This window comes from Neovison vison, chromosome 11 (assembly GCF_020171115.1).
Source record: "Neovison vison isolate M4711 chromosome 11, ASM_NN_V1, whole genome shotgun sequence".
Taxonomy (NCBI): Eukaryota; Metazoa; Chordata; class Mammalia; order Carnivora; family Mustelidae; genus Neogale; species Neogale vison.
The window spans coordinates 10,454,586-10,482,295 of record NC_058101.1 but is presented as its reverse complement, the minus strand read 5'-3'; the positions used below and the strand labels follow the sequence as shown (position 1 = coordinate 10,482,295).

Sequence of the window (27,710 nt, the reverse complement as noted above, 5' to 3'; positions counted from 1 at the left end):
CTTAACCCACTGAGCCACCCAGGCGCCCCAATAAATAAAATCTTAAAAAAAAATAAAGGGCTAAGACAAACAGCAGAGGGTCTCTTCACCCAGCAATCCAGACAACCACATGTGTGCGAGAGCCTCCGTTCCATTTGTCTCCCTCTTCTCTAGCCATTACTGAAAGATTGGCTCTTCGGCAGCAGCTCTGCTCTACATTTGCTGGATATGAAGTAAGAAAATCATTACAAGCTGCCTTTTCATCATCGTAATTGAAAATACAACATTTCTAAATGGCAATGTGTTATAATAAAAAATCTGAATGCAACTCAAAAATAGAAAAGCAACAGACTTGAAGGAAGCATGCGTTGTGTGCCGTTGTTCAGTTTGTCTTATATCATGTCAAAAAGGAAAGTGTGTCTGTGGATAAACTGATAACAAAAAATGCTTTTTGACAAAATGTAAAAATATAAATACTTAGTCCTTTTAATAACTGAGACTTTCAGCAAAATATGCTGGTAACAAATTCTAGGTGAAGTAATTTTATTTTTCTGGGATAAGGAAATCTAATTCAGCTGTTGTAGGTTGGTAGTAAAGGAAGGGACTGCTCAGCCGTTTTATGCTAAGCGTTTTAATGCTGAAAATGACCAAAATATTCTAGCAATCCAACTCCTCCAATTTTTGTTTAGAATTTCACTTGGCTTGCATTTTCATGAAAGATGAACATAATCTATTTCTCAGCAGAATTTAAAGACTAGGCTTTTATTCTTCATCTGGAGTTCTAACTTTATAAATGGCTACAAACAAGATTGACTAATATATTTGGTTCTAGGGTGTGAATGTACAAATTAGAAGAGAAATCAGGATCTCCTAGGATATTAAGTAGAAAAACAAGGTGATGTAGCTCAGTTTGGCAAACTAATTAGGACTTTGTTAGGTGGTATACAGCCAGAAACAAATAAAATGTCACTAAATTGTTAGTACTCAGAGCGCAAACTTGCCTAAATTTTAAGTTTTAAATTCCAGCAGTGTGATTAGTTTCAGGTATAAGACATAGTGATTCAGCATTCCCTATATCACCCAGTACTCATTATATAGTGCTCCTTAATCCCCATGGCCTGTTTAACCCATTCCCCTACCCCCTCCCTTCTCATGATCATCAGTTCTTTCTCTAGAGTTCAGGATTTGTTTCTTGATTTTTTTTCCCCTTTGCTCATATGTTTTATTTCTTCAAATTCAACATAGGAGGGAAATCATATGGTACTTGTCTTTCTCTTATTGGTTTTTTTCACTTAGAACAATACTCTGCAGCTCCAACATGCTGTTGAAAATGGCAATATTTCATTTTTTATGGCCCAGTAATATTCCATTGTGTGTATATATACCACCTCTTCTTTATCTGTTCATCAATAGATGGATACTTGGGCTATGGCCCTTAAAATCAGTATTTTTTGTAACCTTTGAGTAATTACCTCATAGTGTAATTACTGGGTTATAGACCAGTTCTATTTTTAACCTTTTTAGAAAACTTCATATTGTTTTCTAGAATGGATGTACCAGTTTGCATTTCCACCAACAGTGTAAGAAGGTTCCCCTTTCTTAGCATCCTTGCCAACACAAGTTGTTTCTTGTGTTGTTAATTTTAACAGGTGTGAGGTGGTATCTTCTTGGAGTTTTGATTTGTATTTCCCTGATATTCAGTGATGTTGAGCATCTTGAGCATTTTTTCATATGTCTGTTGGTCACCCATATGGCTTCTTGGGCAGAAGACATGAATAGACATTTATTCAATTTTTAAAAATTGGATTATTCAGTTTTTGGGTGATATCTTATAAGTTATTTATATATTTTGGGAGGCCAATGCCTTATCCATCAGGCCACTGGGACTTCTAGTTATTTATATATTTTGGACACCAACCCTTTATCAAATATATCATTTAAGACTTGACTAACTTAAAAAGTCATTTTAAGTATAAAAAAATACTTATATACATATAAGTATTCTCAATGTGCTCTAATAGAATATTAGAAATAGAAAAATGGTAGAATAATAAGATTAAATCAAGTTTTGTCATTTTCATGATTTAAATGAAGATCTTCAAGAATTTATACAAATTTATCCAACTTATAGAAGAGGACTTCTAACTGACATTAAATTATTAGCCTAAATATTGACTTACATAGTAGTTAAATTCTTTTCATGTAAAAACACAAAAATGTTGGGTCAATAATGGATCATAAAGTATGTTTCCCCAACACATGACAAAATAAATAATAGTAAAATCAGTCCAATCTCAACAGCCACGGCCAGAGTAAGAAAAGGATATAATTTAATATCATAAGCAGAAAGAGGGGAGCAAAGAAAGAAAATATTTTGGCATAGAGTTGTTCTTTTTTTAAAATACTTTTTAATTAATTTATTTGACAGAGACAGAGATCACAAGCAGGCAGAGAGGCAGGCAGAGAGATAGGGGGAAGCAGGTTCCCCGCTGAGCAGAGAGCCTGATGTGGGGCTCAATCCCAGGGCACTGAGATCCTGACACTAGTTGAAGGCAGAGGCTTAACCCACTGAGCCACCCAGGTGCCCTGGCATAGAGTTGTTCTTAACCCAGCCTCTCTATTCCAGAAGTGGAATTGGTGAGACAACACAGTTCTTGGAATTATTACTAATACCTCCAAATTCACAGTAAAGTGAATGCAATGTTATCTTTTTGACTCTTCTAAATAATTAATGACTGCTGGGGAGTAACAGGTCAAATGGAAGATGGAAATGAGCTTACTGTATCTGAAAAAGGCCAACAGAAACTCTCCCCATGGAATGGGATAGATACAAGTTGGCTTGGTAGAAGACATCCTAGCTTAAAACATTTAACAAAATCTCAGAGAGTGACCAGACCTACAGGCAGGGAACCCATATGGCTTACATTGGTCTCTCCTCCCCTCCTTTGTAGGTTCAGTCTGCATAAAGGTAGGAACTAAGTACTTGCCTCACACTGGCTTATAGGAGAAAACTGGTAGTCTCAGATATAGTAGAAAGGATACACTAACAGACTACAGAAAAAAGGGCTTGCTGGAAATGCCTGTTATGCACAAGGTAAAAAAAAAATACCATGAGAGACTATGGACTCTGAAAAACAGTCTGAGGGGTTTGAAGTGGCGGGGGGGGGTGAAAGTTTGGGGTACCAGGTGGTGGGTATTATAGAGGGCACGGCTTGCATGGAGCACTGGGTGTGGTGCAAAAATAATGAATACTGTTTTTCTGAAAATAAATAAATTGGAAAAAAAAAATAAATGACCTGGCATCTATGCAAATTTCATTTAAGGGACAGAAGGAAAGTTAGGAGGGGAATAGGGGGAAGGGAATGGAGGAGGAGGGGAATTAACATTTACATTGAAAGAAAAGTGAACACAAGACCTAGTGGGAGTGGGGAGGGTAATTGGAAGACGTGTGACTTTTGATTTCTTTAGCTTTTAAAGTTTGGAAGCAAATCAATAGTGTCTAAATTTTTTTATTTTTTGGTAATTAAAAATGACTCCTTTTTAACTTTTAGAACCTCTTACTCTAAAGAGACATTAGTGACCATTAATTTTCAGTTGCACTTTTTTCTTAAAATTAAGTTTTTTTGATTGCAAGAGAAGTTTTGTGATCCAGGTTTCTAAAAGTGTTTCTATCTACTGATACCGAAAGGCATGTACATATATGAAGTAAAATTCACAAATATTTACACTCACTGTGTGAGATGGACTCTTTCTACCACATTTTTTTTTGTCCTAAAAAGCTGTTAATATGTTATAACCTTCAGTTTGAAAAACACTGCAGTATACTTTGTTAACATAGGGTTTATGAATATAAGTAACAAAGTTTCCAACTGCCTCAATTTGCTTTCAAATTAGCATAACGAGGAAACAGTAATTGTTTTGTCTTTCCCATGAAAGTGTCAGGAAGAGTCTGGCACATAATGGCATCTCAGTAATAGAGGAGTTAGTAAATCTGAGTATAGAAGATTTTAAAATACTGTGCAGTGCTAGGTAGAAGGTTAAGTTTTCTTACCTCTGAATCACAGTAGAGTGGAGGTGAGTTTATGGAGCAGCACTTGGAGGCAAAGTCTGAGCGCTTGTCAATCAGCCCTTGGAGTTCCACGGCGCTGGCATCAGGCAATTGTGCTTTTAATTGCTCTGCTAGTCTGAAAGACCATGTGTATGTAAGGTTTTATTAGATGTATTTTATAAACCTTTCTGATGCAAGATGATTACTCCAGGTCTCTCACAAGTAAAAAAAAAAGTGGAAGTAATTCTTAAATTTCAGATCTGTGGAGTGATTTTTGGCAACTCAATTTGAGGTTAGAAAGTGAATCTCCATCTCTTTTAAGATCCTAAAAGTAAACTTACAATTCACATTGCTGGATTTGAATTCCTGTCTTTCCCCTTTCACTTGCTCAAGTATATTAACATGGCTCCTTCCTCTCCTATTCTTCCTGACTTTTCATCTGTTCTCCAGGGCTAGTTTTCAAGTTCCTTAAAGAGTATTTTCATCATGGGACTTTATGCCACCTTAATACTTTTTTTGTTCTCTATTTTATACAATTTCCCCTTCAGTGTGCCTACTTCTCAACTGGCTGTGTTGGAGAAACACAAAGAAGGTCAGAAACTTTGACTCTTGTTAGCTCTACTATCAGTTAACTTTCCATCTAGTTTCCAAGATGGTGCTAGGACTTCTGAGTCCTGAGTTCTCAGGATTGTCTGTAATAATCTTGGTATCTCTTGACTCTTCTAATGGGTAACTAAACCTGGTTTTATGACCTTCTCCAGGAACTACTTGCCAGCCTAGTTGTGGGCAATGGAGGTGGTAGAAACCCAAAATTGTCTAGTTGAGGTAAGGTGGGTTCTGGGAAAGGACAAAAGGATGAGGGGCTAGTTGACTCACAAAAGCATTCCTGAAAGTAGTAAGTCCCAAGTTGGAAGAGGAGTCAAGTCAGACCAGAAGGAACTCAGAGAATGGAGAAAGAAAAAGTGTGGATGTGTGTTTGTGTACTGTTGTGCAGGATTTCAAATACCTGGATGCAGTTGTCTAGCCTTTGATTTCATAACCCCAAACGTCAGTTCTATTCCATTGTTATTTTTAATATATTGCAATTATATAAATTGTTAGTTGCCCAGTGTAACCCTGGAGTACAAAACTTGTATTAACTATTTAATGTTATTCTATACTTTTTTCTGACAATTGAGAAATAAGCATTTTGAACTTAAGGTTTTCACAATTTTTCATTTTCTTTTAGAGTTCTGCTAAAGCAGGCTTCATGGGGGTCATTGAAGGAGGTGACCTACTTTCAGAATTCTTATGTCTTTTTGTGGAGCTCTATTTGTGTTTGCTTTAGGTCTGTGTTGATCAAGATGATTTGAAATGGATCTAAGAAATCTATTTAATGAAGTTGGGAATACCATGGATCTTTAGGAACCCAGTAAAATTTCTTTCACTGCAGTGGTCTTTCTTCTCTTACTTGAGAAACAAGACTGTTGACTCATGTACAACATGACTGATGATTAGTTATTTTCAATTTGTAAAGAACACATGTTGGTCATGGGTGATACTACACTTGATGGAAAGTTTGTGTTGTCCTGTCAGACCCAATATGCCGTAAAGTTAGGTAACCTTTTTCGGTGGTTTTCTAGTTCCTCAATTATGTGTGGGGACATCTATGTAAGCTTTAGGGCAAGAATGTTGATGAACTTTGGGCTAATTTGTTGTTTTTTGAATCAAGTTCCTGCGGGTCTTGTAATGCCTACTTCTGTGGCTATGTTTCTATTTCACCTCTCACCTGAAGCACATGACTTCTTTTCCCCCCTCTGAAAAGGACTTCCTTTCTTCCTACATAGATACTAGATTCTACTTTTAAAACTCTTGATTGTATCTCTTTTTTATTTTAATCTTCAACTCTACTTTCAAATCGCAATACCAAACTATTATTGACAAATGTGGAGAAAACAGCCAAAAAATCCTTACTTTTTCTTATACTCAGTAAAAGTATTTTCTGAATAATCTGCACATAGTTTTTGTCCCTTCTCAATGAAAGAAGATAACTCCTTTTTCAGTTGAGGGCCCTGTAAGAAAACAATTACATACAAAATTACTTGTCTCGAAGCATTGTTCTAGAAGATGTTAAATCAGAATTTTGTTTAATGTATTAAGATATGTGTTCATTATCTACATCAGACATTGGCAGACATTTTCTGCATAAGGCCCGATAGTAAATATTTTTGGTTTTGTAAGCTATATATAGTTTCTTTTGTAATTATTCACTCTGCCAATATGGCACAAAAGTAGCTATAAACTATGTGTAAACAAGGAGAAAGGCTGTGTTGTAATGAAACTTCATGAACACTGAATTTTGAGTTTCACATTTTTGTCATAAAGTTAAAAGCAAACCATTTTAAAATAGAAGACCATGCTTTGCTCACAGGCTGTACAAACATAGGCACTGGGTCAGATCTGGCCCATGAGCTACAATTTTCCAACCCTTGACTTCTACCAAGGTTGCTAAAGAAAATGGTAGGGAGTGGTACCTGAGCATTCATACAGCCAGTAGCATCTCCAGAGTCACAGCATTCAGCAAGGCTTTTCAAGGTTGGCTCAAGTATTTTACTGAGGAATACTTCTGGAAGATGAGTTCTCCTGCTTAGTTCAAATGTATACCTGGCATGAGAGGAGAAGGAGAGAATATGCTTTAACATGAGTAGATTGGTGTGTATGTGTGTCATGTTTGAAATTGGACCTCTATTATGAAGGCTGATCACCTGGCTTGTGCATCTTAATTAAAAATAAAAGATTTAGGTACAACCGACTCCAAATCAACAGGTGTGGGATTAAGAGTCTCATCAAAATGCAAATTATTAATAATTGCTTTGGAGCTATTCAGATTAGTTAATACTGAATTAAAGCTTTATGTGTGCTACACACACACACACGTTCTATATAAACCTATCTATTTAAAATGCGTATGGAACCAGCCTTTGTGTAACTAGAATACAATGAACACTACATAAAGCATCAAGTAGGTACTTGAATGGCTTTTCTGTGAAAGTAGATTTGTGTAAATCCTTCCATTGCCTTATTCCATAGCTCTCTTTGCATTTTTTAAAATATTTAGACAAATATAAATTAGTCTAAAGTTAGTCTGGATTCTGCTCTCTAATACTGGCAACTGTCTGACCCATTAATCCATCCTACTTGTGAACTATTTCTATGCCATGAATATGCACATACTCGTAGTTTATGCAGTTCATGGTCTGTGCAACATACGGCATATTTTAGTTCCTTGTTGGATGAAAAGAGACGAATGGGAAGAAATGGTAAACCTTTAATTTCTTTGTCATTTAATGCTAGTGAATATCAGTACTGTCAGGAAAAATATTACTCTGATCACTGTACTTACTGATCTATGGCTTTGGTGTTCCCTTTATCACATACATCTGAATTTGTGGGCAACTCAATGGCTGGCAGCTCTGGTGTTGGAGCGGCGGGCATGAAGTAAGTGCACACAAACACGTCCATGGGCGTTTTTTCTAGACAGCAGTCCTTAAACTTAGAATCCTTTGTGGATAAGTTGTCACAGATTTTTACTGTGTATTCAGGCAGCTATAAAAGCAATTGTGAGTTTGTGCACTGTTAGTTTCCTGGTTGGCCTCATTAAAAATAAGGAAGGGTTAGGGAGACTTAGAAAACCCAGCGTGGTTTATAGGAAAGGTTCTAAGTCAGGTTATAGAAAAACACCTATTAACCCAGACCTGTTTTCTTAGTGGAAAAAGACCAGGTAATACTACGTACCTATTTCTAATGAGGTCCACAGACTTAGAGTAACCTTTATATAAAGCAACTCTTCAAATTCATATCCACTTGGAAGGATTATATGAATGAGAAATGGTGGGAAAAGAAAGCTGACACAGTTTATAAAAGGTATAAACATGAGCAGTTTCCAATAATCTAATGGTTGCAATATTGTTCAGTAGAACTTAATGATGAAGTGATCTGAGTCTATATTGTCCAATACTATTGAGCATTTGAAATACAGCAACTGGGGCACCTGGCTGGCTCAGTTGGTAGGGCATGCGGCTCTTGATCTCAGGGTCGAGTGTTCCAGCCTCATGCTGGGTGTAGAGATTACCTAAATTTTAAAAAGAATTTTTATTTTTATTTATTTATTTTTAAAAGATTGTATTTACTTATTTTACAGAGAGTGACACAGCAAGAGAAGGAACCCAAGCAGGGGGAGTGGGAGAGGTGGAAGCAGTCCTGCTGAACAGGGAACCTGATCCCTGGGATCATGACCTGAGCTGAAGGCAGATGCCCAACGACTGAGCCACCCAGGCTCCCCTAAAAAGAAATTTTAAACTATATGGCTAGTGTTACCTAGGGACTGAAGTTTAAATACTAAGTTTTAGAAATCATAATTAAGTTAGATAACTTGTTTAATTATAATTAAACTGAATTGGGCTGTGCAGGTAGAGTAAGATCTCAGGAGTTAGATGATCTTGTCCTTGTGTGTGGACTTTGCTTCTTACTAGTTGTAAAACTTCAAATTATTCATCCTGGTTAACCTTGTTTCCTTATCTATAGAATGGAGTTAACAATACACTTAAAATTCATAAGGATTCATTGAGTGAGAAGCAACCTCGAGTGCCTACCACTCTGTACATGGCCCATGATGAGGATTCTCTTACCTCCTTGGCCATGCAGTCCTCAGAGGTGGACTCACAGCACTTGGAGAGGACTGTGTTGATCTCTTCAGCAAGTGGTAAGACATCTTCCAGTTCAGCAGTTGGCACTTTCTGAGCTAATTTTATGAGATGGCTAAATAGTTAAAAATGAATTATTAGCTTACCCACATTCTGTTTTCTTGGTTTCATTATGAACCTACACTCTGGAGGAATAATGTTTCAAATCTTTGCCCTCAATAGCTGCATGGAACCCATCCGTTACATGTGAGATGGATCCCATGGGCTAGAGCCACTATTCAAAATTCAGTCATCCCTAGGCATCCTATTTTAAGCCTGATATGCAGCTTTTCTTCTTGCCAGATTTACCTACTGAAAGCATGACTTTAAAATGTTAGATCTAGGGACGCCTGGGTGGCTCAGTTGGTTAAGCAGCTGCCTTCGGCTCAGGTCATGATCCCAGCGTCCTGGGATCGAGTCCCACATCGGGCTCCTTGCTCGGCAGGGAGCCTGCTTCTCCCTCTGCCTCTGCCTGCCTCTCTGTCTGCCTGTGCTCGCTCTCTCTCCCTCTCTCTCTGACAAATAAATAAAATCTTAAAAAAAAAAAATGTTAGATCTAAAAAAGTAATAAAGCACTAATGTCCCTGTTCATAAGGCCAATGTCCTATTTTTGTGGCCCCTCCTTGTACTTCTAAAAATGGCTTATAAATGCATTTAGAAACCATAGATTAAAAAAAAAGACCTATATCCCTAGGCCACAGAATTAATAAATATGATATTTTGGTATATAACCCTGGTGCATTTTATAACGTCTATCAAGTATTAAGTATTTCATGAGGAATTACACTCTGCCAAACTATTGATACATTTGCATTTTTCACTTAATATGCCAGAAATATTTACTGCCTTTAAGTATTCTTTTTAAATTGTGGTAAAACACAGAACCTTAAGTTTGCCATCTTAACTATTAGTGTATAGTTCAGTAGTGTTAAAATTATTTACTGTAAGTAAATAGCTGTAAATATAACAGATCCCTAGAGTCTTTTCATCTTGCTAAACTGAAACTGCATACCCATTAAATCCTGATAGCCTCTACTCCAGTCTTTTGGGAGCTACCTTCTTTCTTTGTTTCTATGATTTTTCACTATTTTAGATACTACACAGAAGTGGAGTCTTACAGTATTTGTACTCCTGTGGCTGCTTATTTTACTTAGCATAACGTCACTTAGCATTCATCCCTGTCGTAGCATGTGACAGGATTTTTTTCAAAGCTGCAAAATATTCCATTCTATGTATATTCTATATTTGCTTTATTCATCTATCAATAGATATTTGGATTTCTTCTACCTCTTGGCTATTGTGAGTAATGCTGCAATGAACATGGGTGTGAAAATATCTCTTGGAGATACCACTTTGAATACAAAAGTGAGATTGCTGAATCATAGGGTTCTATTTTTAAATTTTTGAGCAAACTCCATACAGTTTTTTATAATTGCTAAACCATTTTCCATTTCTATTAATAGTGCACAAGAATTTCAATTTCTCCATATTCATGTCAACAGTCATTTTCTGTTTTGGTACTGACCATCTTAATAGGTATGAAGTGACCTCTCTTTGTGGTTTTGGTTTGCATTTCTCTTATGATTAGTGATGCTGAGCATCTTTTCATATGCTTGTTTGCCTCTTGGATAATTGTTTAAACAACGTGAGAAACAGAATTGAATACTTTCTTATTGAGTTATGGCAGCCCCTTACATTCTGGATATTAAACTCTTGTTAGGTATACTTGCAAATATTTTCTCATTCTGTAGATGGTCTTTTTACACACAGAAGCTTAAGTTTGAAGTAGTCCTATTTATCTATTTTTGATTTTGTTGTCTATCCTTGGTCATTTGTAAGAAATCATTGTCAAATATAGTGTTCTGAAACTTTCCCTTTTGTGTCTTCTAAGAGTTTTCTAGTCTTAGGCCTCATGTTTAGATTTAATCATGTTTTGAATTGTATTATGTGTATATAATTTTATTATGTGTATAATTTTATTATGTGTATAAGGGTTCGATTTCATTCTTCAGCATGTTAATATCCAATTTTCCCAGCACCATTTGTTGAAGAGATTGTCCCTTCCTCATGGTATAGTCCAAGCACCTTTGTTGAAATTCATTTGGCCAAATATGTAAGAGTGTATTTCTGAGCTCTCTGTTCCATTAGTTCATATGTGTTTTTTAATGACAGTCCCATAATATCTTGATTATTATTGCTGTATAATGTGTTTTGAAATCCGAAAGTCTGAAGCCTCCAAGTTTGTTTTTCTTTTTTTGAGATTGTTAGGACTATATAGAGTCCCTTGACATTGCATCTGAATTTTAGGATTTTTTTTCTATTGCTGTAAAAATGTTATTGGTTATCCCTAGTGATTGCACTAGATCTTAACCTTGCTTTGAATATTATGAGCATTTTAACAGTATTCTTCCATTCAATGAGCATGGAATCTCTTTCCATTTATCTGTATCTTCTTCAGCTTCTTTTGTCAGTACTTAATAGTTTTCATTAAATGTCTTTTTATAATAGCATTATAGCAAGCCCTATAGCATTCTCATGTGGATATACTATAACTAAGAGAGTTTTCCTAATTTCCCTAAAATGGAGAATCTTCTATTTTTTTTGTATTTAAAAAGAAATGGTACAGCAATATATCAGCTAAATACTATTTCCCTGGGATAAATCCCCAGACACTAATGCAAGTATAAGTTATGATTAAGACAGATATACATTTTATGAGAGGTTTTGTATTATAAACCTTTATGTTCTATTTGCCAAATACACCATTGTAATTCAAAAGGAAAACTAAGGGGAAAATCTAGGGAAAATGCCATTTAATATTTGCATGTTTCTATTGAAAGATTATTTTTAAAGAACTTAAGAAAGTAGTTTCTATTACCGCTAGAGAACCTTGGGATCTGATGCCAGCACAAAATAGTTTTTTTTTTTTTTTCCTCATTACCATGAGCGGAAAAAAAGCTTGTTGATCAGAGTAAAAAGAATTAGAGACTGTAGATATTGGAGAGATAAATCTGTGAAGTCTAGAAGTCTGAACTGTGTTAACATAGAAACTGTCAAAGTTAAAATATAGTGTTAACAGTAGCCACACAATCAAAGTGAAGGTTACAAATAAAGTAATTAGAATGTATTCACAAAGCTTGAGAGATATACATTATATATACCACAAAACTTCATAGAACAAATAAGAATTTAGGACGTCTCATGCCAAGGGAAAAAAAATAGGCAAAGGAAGTAACAGGTGATGAACAAACGAGTTTGTTTTTGTTTTTGTGATATGTACTAACATGAATACTGAAGAAACAGTTTCTAGTGGTCTACCAGTTTTCCCATCTGTATGTGGAAAGGTTAATTAAAAGCAAATCTCATGTTTTACAACATAGCCTTATTTATTCATATTTTATGTAGAGGAAAAGAACTAGACTGTATTTTTGTGAGTGATCGGAACGTAAGACTAAGGTGTATATATTTCATTACAAAATATTTTCTCAGAGCATCCAAATATTACAGATACTGTAGAAAAAAATGGCTAAACATAGTGATGATGCTTAATCTTTACCTGAGCCTTGATTTCTCCTTCCCATAAGCAGCATATTGTGAGCAGACTCTATTTGACATGGTGGTGAGAAGTGATAAATGCTTCATCTGGAGTCTCTAGGAAAGAAGGGAGATAATCCTATTAGATGGTTTAGATCCACTGAAGACAGTGTGCAGGAAATTCTGAATTCTGACTAAAGAAACCTACTGATATTCCTTTCTAGAGGTAGTTATGTTTGTTTTGCTAGTGAACAACATGTAAAAGAGGCATTTTAGAAAGCTTTACTGATTCTAGAATCTGAACTTTCATTATTTAAGATGAATGGCATTAACAGAAGAAAAAAATAGAACATAACTACATAATCAAATGATACTTACCTCTTTCAAAAAGCATACTGTTGGGCGTGGTGAGGTACAGCAGGACCCTACCATGGAGAGGTAGCTCTTGGTGTAACCGACTAAGAGCGATAGAGGGGCTTGTCCATAATTAATGGAATATTCATACATAAATCTGTGGAGAAGGAAGTAAGATTGGTTAAAACATTTTGTGGGAAGCAGAATCTACATTTTCATAAGGCTTTTCATGGAAAAAAGGATTCATTACATTAGTTTAGTTTTATTATATAAAAAGCACCAAGGATTTAAAGAACAGGCTTTAATACTAGTCACTTTTAATCAGTATTCTCATTAATTTCTCAAATTTCCATGTGAATTACTTAAGAGGAAAGGTTATTTGTCTCTTTATGGTTAGAGTTTACCAGCTGCATGGCCCATGGTAATTGCTTATTAATGTTGATTGAACAAATTAAAAAGAGATACATTTACCTTTTATGATCTATCCCAGTTTACTATTCTTGATAATTGTTATGTGTAGGCTCGCTTATTTGCTGAAATCTAATTTTTAGGAACATAAGCCCTTAAGGGTATATAGGATACTCTGAAATCTTAGGCAAAATCCTCTCTGAAATTTTCAGGGATGAGAAAGCCAATGGATTTTTTTTTTAAATAAAATCATGACCTTAATTTCAAACTTCTAAAACCAATTTGAAAGACATTGCATTTGGCTTTTGTATATGTATTTTGCCATTATCATAAACAGAAGTGTATTGCTGTACACAGTTTAAATGTTTAATGTCCAGAAAAGTTTTTTATTTTTTTTATTCCTACATCCCTAGAAACAGTTGTGAACGTGACCTGCTATACCACATAAGTGAACATGTAACTTTGACCATCTCATTGTTTAATATTCATGAGTAGCCAGGTTGTATATTCTTATATTAGCCTTGGAAGATCACAAAAACTAACAAAAATGGGGGAAGCACCTATCTGATGGAGTATGTAAGGATCCCTCACATAATGAGAATCCCAATCCCTGTCAAATATTTGAAAACATCACAGAGAGAGGGAATCCAACTGATTCTGCTTCAGACAACAGAATCAAGTTTTGGAGTCTTAGAAAGTTGACTTCATCTCTGTCTGAGAAAGACATTTATAATAATTAACACTGATGGAGATGAGAAGTCTTGGATAAGAGTCCAGTTCTTACTGGAAATTATCCAGGTTGCTATAGAAGAGGTGTTTGTATAGAAAGGGTTAGATTTGACACACTTCTGATATTTTATGCCCTGAGAACTTTCACTTAAGATAAAAGCAGCTTACTGCTCAGCAAAGTCTTTGGGATCTTTCCTGAATGCCTCACAGATTTCATCATTTGTTGGCTCTACGTAGGTAGGAAATTCTTGTGGTTGGTGCCTCAGGGTAGCCATGCAGAGTTTCCGTTCAAGGCCCTCTCTGGTACAGCACTCAGCCGTTCCTGGGTGTACTGGGAATGGAGAGTCCTTTTCACAGGACCTAGCAGACAACGCTGAAGTCTAGAAGGAGAGGAGGGAAACAAGTCAACTCCTGTACGGAAGAGTCCAGGCTCTTAGTTCTCCATTCAATATGTCATCTTAGTTTTAAGTTTAAAAATTCTCATGAGTAACAAACTTCCATGCCAAAAGCTTCATTGGATGTCTTGTCAACATGACAATTTGCAGAGTTATAGGCAAATACAGGGTCTTGGGGTAATAAAGGGCTCACTGGGATAAAAACAGAACCTTCATTAACAAGTGGACCGTGTTTGTAGTCATTAGAGGTTGTATCCTGTAGCTCCATGTTGCGCTAGGGAGATATTAAGGGAGGTCGTTTGAAAAAGCTCCACTGGTGATTCCGATATGATCGGCCACCTACTTTCTGCTGCAAATACCCCAATGAGAAGGAGCACCTCCTTTGACTAAATGAACAGTCTCTTAATTCTGGACTGTGTTAGTCTACATTTGTTGGCATTCTCTTGCTCAGTGGTTCATGAGCCTGTTTTGGCATCAGCATCATTATGTATAAAATTAGGTGTCTGGGGTGTACGATGTAGAAATTCTGATTCATTAAGTCAAAGAGGAGGCCTAAGGAGCTGTTTCCCAAAGCCTCAAAGTTTATGCTGACATGCACAGCTTAAAAGTGGCAGGGGAGGGGGGCGCCTGGGTGGCTCAGTGGGTTGGGCCACTGCCTTCGGCTCAGGTCATGGTCCCGGCGTCCTGGGATCGGGTCCCGCGTCGGGCTCTCTGCTGAGCGGAGAGCCTGCTTTCCTCTCTCTCTCTCTCTCTCTCTCTCTCTCTGCCTGCTTGTGATCTCTCTCTGTCAAATGAATGGGTGGAGTCTTAAAAAAAAAAAAGTGGCAGGGGGGTGGGAGGTTGGGGTACCAGGTGGTGGGTATTATAGAGGGCACGGCTTGCATGGAGCACTGGGTGTGGTGAAAAAATAATGAATAATGTTTTTCTGAAAATAAATAAATTGAAAAAAAAAAACCACCAGGACAATTAATAATTTGCTGCCTCCTCACTGGTGCACTGCCAGCCCATGGGCAGGTGAAACCCATCGTAAGGGCACTGCCAAAGCAACTGGAGTAGCAAAATGTTCTTCTTGGAAAGAATTTGATAATTGGAATAAATGTAGAATTGAAATTGTCCCCATATAAAAATTATCTGGGGTTTTCCTTGGGGAAAAGTGCCTTGACATCCTTATATTTATTCTAGAAGTTAGTCATTTTTTTAAAAAACAAAACTTCTAAGGTTCTTTCCTATAAATGAAGGAAAGCAACATGATGAATTAGTTATTTAAACCAAACCTAAGCATTTCCTCCTCTCCCACACCAACTTTCCATCAGACTCTCAGAACTTCGGAATTCCTAGGAACTCTTTTCTTTAATCCTTTTCTCTTTTTTCAGTGAATTTCTTTTCCATTTCTTTCCCTAGAAGATCTTATTTTTAAAATTACCTCCTTGCAAAAAAAAAAAAAGTTTGAAAAGAATCAACATGTTTTTAAAAATGCTTTGAACAAATAGAAGGTGTTTAAAAAAAGGCAGTACCATCTCTGTCTCGTTATGATCTGTTTCTTTAAACCTGGAGATTTTCTGTGGTCAAGGGATCACTTAGAAAATACGTGTAAAATAAAAATGTGTTCTGTTAGTGATCATGGTTGGTTGTTAATTTTAAAGTGGAGCAGAAGGTCAGGCTGTAAGTGATGGATATTTACAGAGTTGGTGGTGGGAGAAAAAGATTAAAACTCCTAGAAGGTGCATAAGGTAAATGAAATAAGATGGGATCGGGAGGGAGACAAACCATAAGAGACTCTTAATCTCTGCAGAACAAACTGAGGGTTGCTGGGGGGAGGGGGTTCGGGAGAGGGTGGTGGGGTTATGGGGTTATGGACATGGCGGGAGGGGTTTGTGCTGTGGTGAGTGCTGTGAAGTGTATAAATCTCGCGATTCACAGACCTGTACCCCTGGGGCTAAAAATACATTATATGTTTATAAAAAAAAATTTAAAAATTGAAAAAAAAAAGAAGGTGCATAAGGGCCAGATGAAGAAATTAATGGGTGAAAATAATCACTGTGTAGGATATATTCTGATCAGATCTTGGGAGCATGGTTTCTGCAGGCTTGAAGAAGCAGGTAATTGTCTGTAGAGGCCTTTATCAAGATGCATCTAAATATCCTTTGCATGAGGCTCGATGACTGCATTAGTAGATTGCTAGAAACACCTGTGGTTTCACCTTTTTCAGCTCCTGTCTACATTTTTTTTTTAAGATTTTTTATTTGTTTATTTGACAGAGAGAGATGACAAGCAGGCAGAGAGGCAGGCAGAGAGAGAGAGAGAGGAGGAAGCAGGCTCCCTGCTGAGCAGAGAGCCCAATGCGGGGCTCGATCCCAGGACCCTGAGATCATGACCTGAGCCGAAGGCAGCAGCTTAACCCACTGAGCCACCCAGGAGCCCCCTGTCTATATTTTTTAAGTTATGTAATGTATCCAACTTTATTCACTTTGATTTCAAAAACAGAGGAAATTAGGGGCGCCTGGGTGGCTCAGTGGGTTGAGCCGCTGCCGTCGGCTCGGGTCATGATCTCAGGGTCCTGGGATCGAGCCCCGCATCTGCTCAGCGGGGAGCCTCTTTCCCTTCCTCTCTGCCTACTTGTGATCTGTCTGTCGGATAAATAAATAAAATCTTTAAAAAAAAAAAAAAACCAAAACAGAGGAAATTGAAACCTTTTCCTCAATAAATGATATATAACAAAAATTTTAAATAATATGTTCTCTTCTATTTTTGTTAAGTAATACAAGCTTTTTCCAAACACACCCATATTACTAGAATTAATTAATCTTTTATTTAGAGCAAAAACTTTGTAGCCAGTCTACAAAACACTGAAGATATGTGCTTGTTTGCTCAGGTGTATTTTACATGTTGGCACTGGATGCTTTGTATTTGGTCATTTTTTCATTGCTACTATACTGACCTCTTAAAATTTGAAGTTCTACATTTTGAAACTACATTCAATCTTGCATATAACTTCTTTTTTATTAACATATAATGTATTATTTGCTTCAGGGGTACAGGTCTGTGACTCATCAGCCTTACACACTTCACAGCGCTCCCCATAGCACACACCCTCCCCAGTGTCCATTATCCAGCCACCTGATCTCTCTCACCCCTTTTCCCTCCAGCAACCCTCAGTTTGTTTCCTGAGATTAAGAGTCTCTTACAGTTTGTTTCCTCTCTGGTTTCATCTTTTTTTTTTTTAATATTTTATTTATTTGAGAGAGAAAGAGAGGGAGGGAGAGAATGAGCGAGCGAGAGCATGAGAGGAGAGAGGTCAGAGGGAGAAGCCGACTCGCTACCAAGCAGGGAGCCTAATGTGGGACTCCGTCCCCGCACTCTAGGATCATGACCTGAGCAGGAGGCAGTTGCTTAACCAACTGAGCCACCCAGGCGCCCCACTGGTTTCATCTTGTTTCATTTTTTCCCTCACTTCCCTTATGACCCTGTCTTGTTTCTCAAATTCCTCATACCAGTGAGATCATATAATTGTCTTTCTCTGATTGACTTATTTTTCTTAGCATAATAGCCTCTAGTTCCATCCACATCATGACAAATGGCAAGATTTTTGGTTTTTTTGATGGTTGCATAGTATTGAACCCTGTCACTTCAGCACTTTAACTTTTGCATAAGCACGTCAAGGGAGAGTCTGGTACATGACTATAGGGCAAATTTTGAACCCCCAAATAATTTGAGGTGAAACCAAATTATTCTGGGGGCATTCGGTACCAGTCTTAACATGATAGATGTATGTGTAGGAGTGGCTTTTAAGAGAAACAATATATTATTACAGGAGGTTCATGAATTAATATATTTCTCAGTTTTCCTATTTGAACCTTGTAGGACTGATGGTCAAACTAATTCATTACACTAGAATAAGTCTGGGCTCTGAGGGAAATGGGCTTTATAAGTCTCTCAAACTTGGGAGAGGTGGAGTTGCTAAGATTTCTCGAAGATATAGAAGAAAAGCCTATCTTGGCTTCTTTCTCTGGGCCACTGTGGACATCACCAGCCATGTGAACCTACCCTCCGGTCATAGCAGTCGGGGTCAGCCCCTTCGGCACAGCAGGTTTCTGTCAAGGAGACAACTTCTTTCACAAGGTGACTGATCTGTTCAAATGTGCCACTGGGAAACTTTCTGCTGTATAAGACCATTGATCTGAGGGAAAAAAGCCAATATATATAGAATTTTTAAAAATTTCACATTTGCACAAATTAAAACATGAAACTTGTTCAGTCTTTAACAAGCATATTACACACCTTGATTAATGAAAAGAAAAGGAGGTTGACTTTTAAAACTTAGTTTTTGTTCTAGACAAACTTCTCTTGTAAAATGGAAGTTGAATTTGGGGTTTTATCTGAGCAGCCTCCTGTTCTTTCCTCTTTCAAATCTCCCTAATAGGACCCATTCTGTATCTGGTCTTTGTTCGCCATGGTCCTTCTATATACTCTTTGCATTCTCATTTACCTGAGAAAACTGTGCTTGTTCTCGTAACTCTTAATAAACTTACTGCAAACAAATTCTTAGATACTAGTAACAATAATTCAGCTAGAATCTTTGAATGTCCCCCACTGGTCGGATGTCCATGTCCACACTGAGTTTGGGTTCTTTCCTTTTAAAATGAGCAGAGAGCAGTTCAGCATGCAGAGTTGAAGTTTCCTCAGACGTGGTTTCATTCAAGGTCAAGTAGATCAAGGTTCAGTAACTGAAAGCATGAGCAAACACCTCATACTTACAAGGATGCGAAATCATCTTTTCCCAGGTTGGCAAGTTCCTTACAAACTTTATCCTTTTCATAATCTCGGCCTAGGAATCAGAAGTAGAAAAATCTTTATCTTTTCCTTCTTGATGAATGCTACATTGTATGTATAAGTCTTCTACAGGATTCATCAAAGGTGAAAGTAGCATTTTTCTCTATATATTTTCATTTTTGCTTGCCTTTTTAACCATTTCCTTACAGATGAATTTTATGGCCTACTATAAACTGTGAAATACAGCAGAACAAAAGCACTAATACTTAAAGTAGAAAAGTCAAATGAGGTCAGAGCCCTTGACACGGTAATCCTTCTCATAGGCCCCTTCTTTACAATAATGCTAAGATGGAAATTTTTAATCCTTCCCTTCTTTGTCTCCATGTCACCCAAGTGTTGAAAGAAATAATAAAAAAAAAAGTGAAGAGTATGTCTACACACATACTTAGTGGAGAGCTAGCCCCACCTGATGCAGAACTTTAAAGGGCGTATGTGAGCTGGTGTCGCCATGTAACTCCATTATCCACCTCCAATTTCTATCCAGGAGTGCTAGGTATTCAGCTGAGGGGGAAAAATGGAAATTTGACCTCTTTCTGCAAAAAATAATTTGCCTGTGTGGTGGGTTCGGAGGAATGGGTGGAGAGAGCTTCCCCTCACTTTAAGCACAACAAAAGACTTAAAGGAAAACACACAGATCCTGGTAGGTGACTCCTAGAGTCTGGGAATGATGACAGATGTCTGATTCAGACTAGAGAATGCTAGAGGAAGGGGCTGGTGACGTAGCCTGGGACAGCAAAGGAGAAGGCTTTGTGTGGGCAGCTGTTTTGTGACCTGTGGGCCTGACGTAGATCAAGCAGGAGAGTAAGCTGGTCTGGAGTGGTCTTAATTTTGGGGTGGGGCTGAGCTGTCTAGAGGGCAGTTGGCTGCCAACAGTGTACATCTCTGTGCAAAGGGGACAACTTGAAATCTGAAGGTGTGGCTGGATGTGAGCAATCCCAGAAATGATAGGAAAGGATGCTACAAAGAAACCATAAAAGGAAAAAAAATCAACCTGGAATATCTCCCATAAGCAGGGGAAACACTATCTCACAAAATTGTCCCTTGAATTAATGTTTCTGCTGGTTACCTCTCCTGCTAGCTTCTCCCTTCCCTATGTTAACCTTGGAAAAGGTAAAAACAAGTCTAGAGAATGGGAGGAAGGAGGAGGGAACAGAAGAAAAGTGTATGTGTCTCTTGTTGCCGCCACAGGCAACAGGACTGAAATAGGCCTGATATGGGGTGAGTGGCTTCAACTTCAAAACAACTTGCAAATGTTTGACAATTAAACAAACCAGATATTCCCCCAGGACTGCTAGGAGGTAGTTATTTTGAGGTTCAAAAGGACCAGAAGACCTATTTAAGTGAACGGAAATATCACTGAACCTACTCTTGGGTCTGTTCAAATGGTTGGGAAGTGATAGGTCCCACAGGAGGAGATGAGTTTTTTTATTAAGTCCCACTCGTTCAGCATACCTACTACCTAATAAAACAGGGTGGGTGTGTGGAAGCCGTCCGTGGGGTTATTTCCCAATGTATCACTTTTGCAAGCAAGTCTAGGAAACATTCCAACATTTCATGATACAGCTTTTGGGGAGAAAATGTAAGAAGTATATCAATGGCCCAGTTTCTAAGTGTGTTAAGATTTAAATAAGTTATTTTTCCTGGAATTTAAATGTTAAGCCATCCATCTCAGGTGACATAATGGCAGCTTCTGTCATGACTTTGACCCTGGGCATGGCCTTGCCTCTCACAGTTCCAGCTTTGAAAGATGAACATAAGGAAGCCAGGCAAGAAAGTGGTATTTGATGGTTTGGAATAGAGGTGGTGGTGCTTGGATACAAGCTGGGGAAAAATGTTTTGTTCTTGTATTATTTTTTTTCCTTTTGAGAAGGTTCCCTTTAGGATGTGTTAGATTTAATGGCAAAAGTGGAGGAAGCTGTTACCCCTCCATCTTTCAGGTAGACAACTCAAAGTGTATTGCTGAGGTGGAAAGAGTCAGAGTTGAGGGACAAAGACATTCTTAAGCAGCACTTTGAGTGAGACCATTATTACAAATTCCATCAAAACCCTAAAGGGTGGGAAGGAAGCTACAGGATCAAATCTCATGTTATCTTGAAAATTAGGACAAGACAGTGGGATTGTTAAAGTTAACAGTGGAGTATAAAGAACTACTTGGAATGAACCTGTTACAGCTGAGGGCATTCACATCTCGTACATCTTCTGAAATGTATCGACTAGTTTACAAGGTTGGATATGGTCACTGTTTCCAAAGGTCAAAGAGTGCCAAAAACTTCCATTAATCATTAACGGTATCCAATGAGACCAGCGATTCGGGCATAGGGAAAGAACTTAGGTGAGAGCAGTCCTCCTATAAGGAAGAATGTGCCATTGGATGTCCATAGAGTTGTTTTATGTTGTTCTTAAGGTAGAACTAGGAAAAATAGCTGGGTGTTAGATTTTAGTTCAATGTGCGAGAATTGTTTATATAGCCGTGACTCGTATATGATGAACCACTTTTTTTTTTTTTAAAGATTTTATTTATTTATTTGACAGAGAGAGATTACAAGTAGGCAGAGAGGCAGGCAGAGAGAGAGAGAGAGGAGGAAGCAGGCTCCCTGCAGAGCAGAGAGCCCGATGCGGGACCCGATCCCAGGACCCTGAGATCATGACCTGAGCCGAAGGCAGCGGCTTAACCCACTGAGCCACCCAGGCGCCCTGATGAACCACTTTTTAAACAGGTGAATTTGTTTTGCCCTGGAAATAATCAAGTGGAATTTAAATAACCTTAAGTATTAAAGATTCTTGAATGTAGTACCAGATTGTTAAAGATTTTTTATTTATCCATTTGACAGAGAGAGATCACAAGGAGACAGAGAGGCAGGCAGAGGGGGAGATAGAGGGAAGCAGGCTCCCTGCTGAGCAGAGAGCCCGATGCGGGACTCGATCCCAGGACCCCGAGATCATGACCTGAGCCGAAGGCAGCGGCTTAACCCACTGAGCCACCCAGGCGCCCTTCATGATCCCTAAGATCACATCTGAAGGTTTACAAAATAATTCCTTTTAGAAATTGTAAATTATATGGACGCCCCTCCCCCGCAAAGCTTACTGTGTTTTAAACCACAAAAGATAGCTCCAACAAGAGCTTTTCTCTTTTTAATGCAGAGGAGCTAACTCTGTTTAATAAACTTTCCCTATAAAAAGAGGTCATTTTTGTTATTCTGATTGCAAACACTCAATAACATGAAAAGTGAGAGCCTGTATTCAAATGATGCACCTCTGACGAACATTTAAAAAAATATTTTGTTTCTAGACTTGAAGGGTCAGATTTCTAACTTAACCAAAAAAGAAGTTTCAGTGTGTTATGGGAATGGGAGAACATGTGAATGTAGTATCAGTAGAGCCCACAGATTATCCCGTTCAATAGCTTTAATTAAATCAACTGGTGTTTGCACTAATTGCGTTAGAATCAACTGGTGTTAGGTACTGCTTTAGTAAGAATGCAAAATAACAGCAGTGAAGTGTGGAAACTTGATCAACTAATGACTTAAAGTTGTTTGGAAATGATTTTTTTTTTTAAGATTTTATTTATTAGAGAGAGTGCAAGCACAGGCAGACAGAGTGGTAGGCTAGAGGCAGAGGGAGAAGCAGGCTCCCTGCCGAGCAAGGAGCCTGATGTGGGACTCTATCCCAGGACGCTGGGATCATGACCTGAGCCGAAGGCAGCCGCTTAACCAACTGAGCCACCCAGGGTCCCTGGAAATGATTTTTGCTGAAAATTCAGCCTTGGGCTTGATAGAAGCAAGGAAGGAAGCTGGGAAGAAAGTCACTGAGAAAGTGTAGAATTAAAATATAAGGGTAAAAACTCTTAAAGAAATAACCTGTAGAGGAAGCTGTTGTACTGTGTATCTTTCAGGTAGACTACTCAATATGTTTCTGATTAAAACTTTTTTTCCCACTTATTTATCTACTGAGATCTATAGCTTCTAAGCCAAAGTAAATATGTTCATCATTTTCTCATGGTCCAAAAAACAAGTACTGAAGTTAATTTGCGATGTGATTATTCCAAATGGAATATTCCTTATTCCATGGAGTATTGCTAAATGTTTTCATACTGTTTGAACTCCCTTTGATTCATAGAATTAAATCCTATCTAGAATGAATTATAAACAACATAGTCTGTTCTTTAATGTTCCATGTGGCTGTAAAGAAGGCAATCTGAACTTTGATATGGGCCCGGTAAATATTGGCATAATCTCAGTGACTCTGGTGAAATCACTGTCACATTAAGTGACCCCCTCAGCACTCAATGTTTACAAATTTCATTAACCGTTTTCCTTTTTGCAATAGTCTGTCCCATTTCTATCTGTATTGTGAAATATTCTGGTAAGTGGTGTCTACTTCTAGACTTTTGAAAACTTGATTTATTTTCAGGATTTTTTATTGCTTCATTTCCTCTCAACACAGATAACGATATTCATACATGCAACAGATATGTTTTGAAGACCTGTAGCAGGTTTGGGTTCAGTATTGAATATAAATGGAGAGCAAAATAGACTCATTTCTGCCCTCATGGAACTTTCAATCTAGTGTGATAGAAGTAAGATACTACCATCTTGGTGCAAACTTTGCTTAAAAAAAAATGGTGTATTTTTAAATGCTTGAACCACTGTTAGAATATTTTTCTAAAATCATTTTGGTCCCTTACAAAAGCTGTTATATACAGGAACAATGGCTATATCCTAAATAACATTGATTTAATAAATGCTTATATAGAATGCTAGAAACTGCATTAAGTTGCCCTTTTCCTATTGTGTTCTGGAAAATCATGGTCTTTAAGAGCTTTGTTGGGCATTCTGTATTTTTTTTGTAATTTCATTCCTTCGGCATTTTCTTTTCTATTGTATACTGATAGACTCATCTGTCAGAAAAGATCAGCATATTTGGGGGGAAATTGGAGGAGGAGATGAACCATGAAAGACTATGGACTCTGAAAAACAATCTGAGGGTTTGGAGGGGCGGGGGTAGAGGGTTGGGTGAGCCTGGTGGTGGGTATTAAGGAGGGCACGTATTGCATGGAGCACTGGGTGTGGTGCATAAACAATGAATTCTGGAACACTGAAAATAAATTTAAAAATAAATAAAAATATAAATAAATAAATACATAAGAAATATAAGAACAAAAATGTACCCTGCAAGAAACTCTGAAGCCACCAATCCTTAAGGAATTGAAGTCTGGTGGAGAGAAACATGTAACACCAATAGTGCTCATTGCCATAGAGGAGATTGAAACAGAGTAATACCACATCTCAGAATGAAGAGGGCTTTTAGAAAGCTATTACTTGAAGTGGATCATGAATAGTGGGCAGGATTTTAACAGGAGTAGATGCATTGGAAGAAGCGTTTTATGTGGAGAGAACAACTTGAAGAGTGATCTAAAGGTAGTGAACCACAAGTCTGCTTGAAAAATAAAAAGTCCAATAAGGAAATGAAAATGTGGACTTTAACACATGTTTGATAGTCAAAGTTTTACTTTCTAGGTAATGGGGTATCTGTTGAAATATATTCCTGTAGGGGAGTTCAAGGAAGAATACTCTTGGATTTTAGATAGTCAGTAGTACCTTTTTCATAAGGCTGTTCTATGAAATATGTTAATCTAAGTAAAAATGCTTAGCATCTCTCCTGCCTAATGTGATAAACACCCTGTGTTAGCAACTTTTTATAGCAAAATTTAATGATGATATACATTATCAGATTCTATAATCTTGTGATATGGGCATCCTGAGTTTTTTTTTTTTTTTTCACAGTCCTTCTCGCAGGTGGTAGCTTAAATTACTTTCTGGTTAGAATATGGGAGAGAAATAAAAATAGAAAACTCCCAGAGAGCAGGGAAATGAGTTAACACGCACCCCGGTCATCTGGCGAACTCTTACCGGATCTGGCAAATAGAATGGTAGCCTGTCAACACTGAGATGTCTTGGCTCAGTGCTCCTTTTCTCTGGGAAGTTTCAACTTGTCACAGGACCCAGAAACCTACTGTACTAGACTTCTATTGCTACTGTAACAAATTACCACAAATTTAGTTGTTTAATCAATACAAATTTACTACCTTACAGTTCTGGCAGAGGTTTCATTGGGCTAAAGTCAGTGTCAGTAGGACGGTGCTCCTCTTGGAGGCTCAAGGAGATTATCTGTTTTCTTGCCTCTTCCAGTTTCTAGGGCAGTTTCTAGGATATTTCTTAAGTCCAGACCCTCTTCTCCATCTTCAAAATCAGGAATTTTGCCTCTTTTTTCCTTAGTCACACCTTCCTCTGTTCTGATTCTCTTCAACTTTTTTTTTTTTAAAGATTTTTATTTATTTATTTGACAGGCAGAGACCACAAGTAGGCAGAGAGGCAGTCAGAGAGAGAGGAAGGGAAGCAGGCTCCCTGCTGAGCAGAGATTCCAGGACCCTGGGATCATGACCTTAGCCGAAAGCAGAGGCTTAACCCACTGAGCTACCCAGATTCTCTTCCACTTTAAAGTACCTTGTGATTACACTGACCCCACCCAGATAATCTGGCATTATTTTTCTGTTTGAAAGCCAGCTGATTCCTTTTTTTCTTTTTTTTTTTTCCTTTTCTTTCTTTCTTTCTTTTTTTTTTTTTAATATGCAAACTTAATTCCCTTTTGCAATGTATCCTACCCTATTCACAGCTTCTGGGCCTTAGATGTAGACCATTTTGGAGGGCCCTCATTCTACTTACCATATATTCTTATTTAAGCCTCAGGTCACGGTCAGTTGACTCCAAACAGAGACCAGAAGTGTGGTGGATTTGTATCAGACAAAGGAACCCCGGAATCCTACCAGCCAGTTGTATATGCTCAAACTCATCAGTTCGTTAACCTCTCAATAGCGATCCTGACTTTGATATAGTCCATCTTTTGGATCCCAGCAGTTACCAGTTTACCAGGTTTTGTATTGTATCTTAATATGAATTGGGGAAGAGATGGGATTTGATTAAGAAGCCATCACAATAGTCAGGTGAAGGGAACAAGGATCTGGACAAAGACGGTACGTGGAAACGTAGTGGATATGAGAAGTAGTGTTCACAGGCCTTGAGCTAGATACACGTAGGAGGGTGAAGGAGAGAAGCAAAGGGAATACTGAGGAGCTTTCTGTAGTAAAGGGCTCTGGGTAAAGCTGATGTATTTCGGGGCTGAAATTGGTAGAATGTGGAAACGATTGGATATAGATATAGCAAAAATGGAAATAGTAAAATCCAGGAAGTGTCTATGGAATTGGACATAAATTATTCCAAGGTGCTGAGAAAATAGGGAAACTAGAAGACAGAGCCAGGTCCATGGAGTACGGATGAACTGGAGTTTGGATCAGTTAGGGATGACCATGAATTTCACTTAATTTCCCTTAAACTGGTGTTAGTGAACTGGTTTTCTCCCCTGTCCTTGTACTAGTGAAAGATTGTTGAGATCTCTGTCCTGTGAGAGGCAGCAAAGTCAGGATGGTGAGCACTGTCTTTGTAAACATAATTAATCTCTGTAAAATTCTGATTCTGCTACTTGTTAGTTTAGTTTCCTTAGACAAGCTCCTGACTCCTCCCTCCTACAGATTCTCACTTTTAAAGTGGGGATAATAGTACTGAGTTGATCAGGGTGTTATAATAATGAAATAAATCTATTTAAATGATCTTGAACATTTTAGAACATTGTGAATATTGTCTATTCTATTCAGTGCATGGACTCTAAGACCAATGTTTCATAGTGGATACTTCATAAATCTTATTTTTATAATTATCTTCGAGTTTACTACTTCCAGGATGTCCATTAGGTATTTTAATTGCAATTTAATTTTCCTTAAATACTTAAAACTATCTTTTGAGATCATTACTCTAACAATTCTAACTTTGATTTTTTTACAAAAAAAAATCTATTGAACATGAACTACCTGGCATGTAGTATTTTAAAACTGAGAATTAAGGAAAAAAATAAACACTTTGACCTCCTGGAGCTTAGGGTCTACGTTTTATATTTGTTACAGTAAACAGCTGGTGATCAGGTAAGGTAATGAATACTAAAAAGAAAAACATACAGCAGGGTAAGGGGATAGTGAAAAATGAAGTGGTCAGTGCTATTTGAGATGGGCCGGACAGGGAAGCTTCTTCTGTACATGAACTTGGAGCAGACACATGAAGGAGGTGAGGAAGAGAGCCACAGGGATCTCAGGGGTGTCAGTGCTCTAAGAGGAGGGGGAGTTAGTGCAAGCCCCTTAAGTGCAGAACATAGTGCGTGGGTGAGTGTAGAGGTCTGTGGCTGAAGCAGAGTGAACCTGGGGGAAACAGAGCAGGGTAGCTATGGGCAGAATATAGAGGTTAAGTGGCCATAGATAACCCAGGGAGAAGGGTAATCAATGCCTCTTGAAGATTCTTCATCTCTTACTCCTAGATTAATCTCATGGCCTTTAAAAGCATGCATACTTATCCCTGCACTCTGCACACGCTGGTGAGGGCATACCTGGCATTCCACCTTACAACAGTGGGGTGTCACATTGCTTTTGATTTCCAGGGAGCTTAATATGGCCTTTGATAAAGTTATCTCTCTGACTTCAGCTTCTCCTTCTCCTTCTTCCTGGCTAAGTCTCTTCTGTGCTTTGGCCCTGGCTTTGTGATTTTGAATCAGACTCTGCTTGTTCCTGGGACTTTTACATCTCCATTCCTTCAGTTTGAAACACGCTTCTAG

The 27,710-nt window shown here is 37.9% G+C and overlaps 1 protein-coding gene across 1 annotated transcript in view; it reads right to left on the bottom strand.

Annotated features, from left to right (window-relative positions):
- GC (GC vitamin D binding protein) overlaps positions 1-27,710 on the bottom strand; it is a 34,916-nt gene that overhangs the window by 4,294 nt on the left and 2,912 nt on the right. The window contains exons 2-11 of the mRNA XM_044268218.1: positions 18,924-18,993; positions 18,213-18,345; positions 13,942-14,153; positions 12,661-12,793; positions 12,305-12,399; positions 8,695-8,824; positions 7,410-7,612; positions 6,541-6,670; positions 5,981-6,078; positions 4,031-4,163 (exon numbers count right to left, since the gene is read on the bottom strand). Of these exons, the coding sequence (XP_044124153.1) occupies positions 4,031-4,163; positions 5,981-6,078; positions 6,541-6,670; positions 7,410-7,612; positions 8,695-8,824; positions 12,305-12,399; positions 12,661-12,793; positions 13,942-14,153; positions 18,213-18,345; positions 18,924-18,993 (1,337 nt within the window). The remainder of the gene's footprint in view (positions 1-4,030; positions 4,164-5,980; positions 6,079-6,540; positions 6,671-7,409; positions 7,613-8,694; positions 8,825-12,304; positions 12,400-12,660; positions 12,794-13,941; positions 14,154-18,212; positions 18,346-18,923; positions 18,994-27,710) is intronic.